This window comes from Rhea americana, unplaced genomic scaffold, assembly GCF_003343005.1.
Source record: "Rhea americana isolate MKP2758 unplaced genomic scaffold, rheAme1 scaffold_397, whole genome shotgun sequence".
Lineage (NCBI taxonomy): Eukaryota > Metazoa > Chordata > Aves > Rheiformes > Rheidae > Rhea > Rhea americana.
The window spans coordinates 342,159-346,291 of NW_028186531.1; the positions used below are offsets into that span (position 1 = coordinate 342,159).

At 71.4% G+C, this 4,133-nt stretch overlaps 1 protein-coding gene across 1 annotated transcript in view; it reads right to left on the reverse strand.

Annotated features, from left to right (window-relative positions):
• The window catches only part of MTSS2 (MTSS I-BAR domain containing 2), a 17,138-nt gene that overhangs the window by 7,635 nt on the left and 5,370 nt on the right, over positions 1-4,133 (reverse strand). The window contains exons 4-6 of the mRNA XM_085313821.1: positions 4,006-4,067; positions 3,671-3,744; positions 5-58 (exon numbers count right to left, since the gene is read on the reverse strand). Coding sequence (XP_085169947.1) covers positions 5-58; positions 3,671-3,744; positions 4,006-4,067 — 190 coding nt within the window. The remainder of the gene's footprint in view (positions 1-4; positions 59-3,670; positions 3,745-4,005; positions 4,068-4,133) is intronic.

Genomic DNA, 4,133 nt, shown 5'->3' on the forward strand with positions numbered 1-4,133 from the left:
ATGCTGCGGTGCCTCATGCACATGCGGGTCAGCGCCGAGCCGATGTCCCTCGTGGCGCCTGGCCGGGGCGGGGAAAGCGGGCGGCTGAGCGCGGGCGCCGGGGCCGAAGCCCGGCTCCATCCCGCGCTTACGGAGAGGGAGTCGGAGCTTCTCCCCCGTCCCGTCCCGTCCCGACTGCTGCCCGCGGGGCGGTTTCCCAGAGGCAGGAGCGCCCCTCTGCAGCGAAACAGCCGCTAACTCTGAAACCTAAGGACGGCCACGCAGCAGCAGCGCTGCCGACGCTCGGCAGCACGCGTCGCTGCCGGCGCAGCCCGGCAAAGGAAGCAAGGTGGCAATCGCCGACTCCTGAGATGCAGGCGACGGAATGATATTCTGCCCTTTTCTCCCCCCAAAAGTTTTGAGAGGCTTCTCCCACGCATCCTGCGCCCCCCGCCGCCGCCCCGGGGCGGCGAATGGGCTTTCCCGGAGCGCCGAAGGAAGGCGATGCAGCCGCCTTGGCGCAGGACCTCAGCCCTGCTCGCCCCGGCGCCTCCCAGCCCGGCGAGCCGACCCGCTGCCCCAGACCCGCTCCAGCCCCGGACACCTGGGCCCTTTCCTCCTGGTGCCACGGCAGCCCCTGCTCCCTTGCTTGGGGAACTCTCCTAATCCGGCTCCTAATGCTCTTATTCCGGATCCTCCCGCTCCTAATCCGATTCCCCCAYGCACTCACACACGTGCGGCTATCGGAAAAACACCCTGGAGCGGAATGATGGCGGGRTGGAGGGAGGGTCRGGATTGCAAGCCGGGGTCTGGCAGGATGCAGCTTGCCAAGCCGTTATCCCGCTAACCCCAGCGGATAACACCCTCGGCCGATTTATCCGGGCGTGAGGCTGCCCGGCTGCCACCCGGTATCACGCCAGCGCCGGCAAGGCCCCGGCAGACGCCACAAACGCCCGCCGGGATTGCGATTCCGAGCTGCAGGGGGGCACCGAGACCTCGCAGCCAGTTTCTCCTTGGCGGGCTGTAGCCCGTGGGGATAAATCACCGCCCCGCACAGGGCTCGCGCGGGCTTTCCTCCCGCGGGCGCGGGGCGAAGCCCGGCACTACCGCTCCGGAGCCCGGGTTGTCCCAGCAAAAGCTCGTGCCCGCRGCGAGCCGTCCGCCTCCCGCTGCTCTCCCTGCTTCCTCTCCACGGCGGCGAGCGGAGCTGGCGCCGTTYGGAGCGGCCGGACGCAGGCCGCGATCCCAAAAAGCAGCCAAGGGGGAGATGCTCCGTCCAAAGCCTCCTGCCTTAACCTCGGCACCCTGCGGCCAACGTCCTGGCAGCCCTGGGCCGTCACGGCAAAGGTACGGACGACCGGCAGGAGATGTCCGGGGAGCCGGGCCGCGCGCTTCGAGACGTCCGAGGAGGCCAAGCCGGCGGGACCCCGTGCCCGGCAGCGTAGGGAGAAGCCGGGAAGCCCCTTAAGAAGCTGGGAATTGGAGTAATGCGGTGTTGTCTCGTGTCCTGAGCTGCCTTCAGAGCATTAAGCGCTGATCCCTTCTGCGACGGGAAGGGCTGGCGATGCCCCGGGGACTGCCGGCCGCCGGCTCCCGCGGGAGACACCCCGTCCCGCCGCCGTTCGGCTCCCCTCCGGGGCGCTGGGTTCACGCGGCTCCCCAGGAACCGCGAAGTCAGGCTGGAAGAGCCGCCTGAAGCCAGGCTCCTGCAAAGAGCCGAGGAAGAGCGAGAGCCTCCGGGCACGGGAGCGACGCTCGGCTGCCGGTCGGGGATTTGGAGATCCCTGCTCGCAACCGCAGAGGGTGCGCGCGGCCAAGGCTCAGCCAGCGGCCGGGCTTCGAGGTGGCGGCGGCGATCCCGGCCCGTGGGTCTGGCCCCTCCTGGGGCCGTTTTCCCTGGAAAAGGGCTCTGCTGACCCCCGAGAYGCGCTGTTCAGGCGGAAACCTTTGGAAAAGGCCGAACAAATGGCCCGGGGTGGTGCCTTCCGCCCTGCCCCGGCTCCGCGTGCGGCCGTGCTGCCCTCTCCAGCCTCTGGGATGCCGGGCGTCCCCTGGCCCCCGTCCCATCGCCCATGCCGCCCACCCGCAGCCCGAAGGCCCTTCCCCAGCCGGCACCGCTCCCGGGGTGCGAGGTGGGACGGGGATGCTGTTTCTGGCTTGCCGGCTAATTGCCAAGGCAACCGGCTGAGCAAAATATTGCATCCTCCTCCTGCTTCCTCTGCCCAGCTCTAGAGCGGTGCCAGGCAGGGAAAAAACGCCCTGCTGGGGGCTCTCCGGCAGGAGCGCCTTGCTCGGCACCTCCGTCCTTCCCAGCCGGACRGGCTGCGAAGCTCCCCGTGCCCCGAGCAGCCCCGCGTGGGCCGCGTCTCCGCTCCGCGACCGGCCGGGCATCGCCTCGGGCTGCTCCCCTGCTGCGGATCTCCTCCCAGCCTTCGCTTTGGCTGCCAGATGTTGCCCGCTGCCTGGTTCAGGGGACACGGGGACGGGGGAGGAGGACATGCTGGCAGCTGTGGCACCCGGCCAGGCGCCCCGGGCACCGAGGGGGAGCTGGGCGAACCCTAATCCTTGCAGTGCACTGGGCTAGTGTGTTTGGAGACAAATCTGATCCCTGCTCAAGCTGCCTCCTCCTCCTCCTCCTCCTCCCCGCGCGGCTCCAGATGGCCTGCATGCCGCGAGTCTGCAAAACAGGCCGGGACCATCTGCTTGGCAGAAGCCGAGCGGTGGGAAGCGGGCGCCTCGCCGCCAGGGTGGGAGCAGGCACGCCGGCGAGGCCGCCGAGGCCCCCGCGCCCGCCGCGCCGCCGAGGGCAGAGCCCCCGCGGGCAGCCCCGCAGCGGTGGCCGCGGTCCTCCGAAGGCACCGAGTCCCGCCGAAGACCGCGACGCAGAGCCCCACGGCGGCACGGGAACGTTACGGACGACCGGAGGCCAGACCCGCAATCTCAGCTCCTCACTCCATCTCTCCCACCCGGGTTGGGGCACCCCCGGGGCAGGCAGCCGGCTTCGCCGTGGGCCCCAGCCCCTGAATCCTCCTTCTCCGGCTCTGCGACCGCCTAATTGCCTCGTTGCATCCCCGGGAGCGACCGCAAGCCCGCTGGTACCTCCCAAAGCGAGAGCGGGGAGCAGCCCCCGGGGGGGCTGAGAGCTCGGCCCCGGCGTCACCGTCTCCGGCCGGGAAGCGGAGGCGGGAGTTTGGGGGGGTGGCGGCGGGGAATCGTGGCACAGGTTGCCGAGAAGGCGGCTCCGGCGGCCGAGGCGTGAGACCGGCGCTGCCCTGGCGCCTTTCCGCCGCCCCGCGGAGAAGCATCCGTATCCCGGGAGCCTCCCCCCAGCCAGGAAAGCGACCGGAGCGAGGGGACGAGCACCCGGCGGGACCCGGCGCCCAGGCCGGCCTGACGTGGGGGTGCCGGACCCGCGTGGGCGGCGTGCCCGGGGGCGCCCGCCCTGCCGCTCCCCCCCCCTCCCGCCGCGGCTGACCTCCTTTCCGAACCGCAATCCCACTTTGCCGGCTCCCTGCTCTGCCGCGCGCCGATCTCCCGTAATTGCAGCGCGCATCTGCCCGCGGCAGCCCCCGGAGCGGAGGCTTCGCCCCGCCGAGCCGCTCGGCTCCCCCCCGGCTGGGCCGGGGCACCCCCGCAGCCCGAGGGCCGCCGAGACCCGCGAGCCCGCGGCCGCTTGCCCGGCGGGACCTACCTCGGGTGTTGGTGGCCATGTCGGCCACTTTCTGGAAGGCATCCAGGAAGGCGACTGCGGCCAGCACCGTGGTCCTGGGGCGCAAAGAGAGGCGCGGAGCTCAGCCGGCCGGTTTGGGAGCCACCGGGGCACGGCAAAGCACGGGGCGGGGGGGGGGACCCCAGGGAGGACGCAAGGYGAGCGGAGACCCCGCGTCGCCAGCGGGCTGTGCCGGCTGAGCTCCTGCCTCGGTTTCCCCTCCCGGAGCAAAGGGAGAAGTGGGGTGGGGGGCAGCCCGACCGGGCGCCGCGCTCTTTAGGCGACGGATTCCGGCGGCCGGGCTTCGGGCCGCTCACCTGAGCTGGGAATGCAGCTTGGTCGCCTTGGAGTTGAAATCTTCCCAGATCGGGTAGGAGCTCTGAAAGGAGGGAAGGCGAGAGTGAGGCAAGGAGGGGCCGCCGGCTCGGGGCCGCTCACCCCCCCG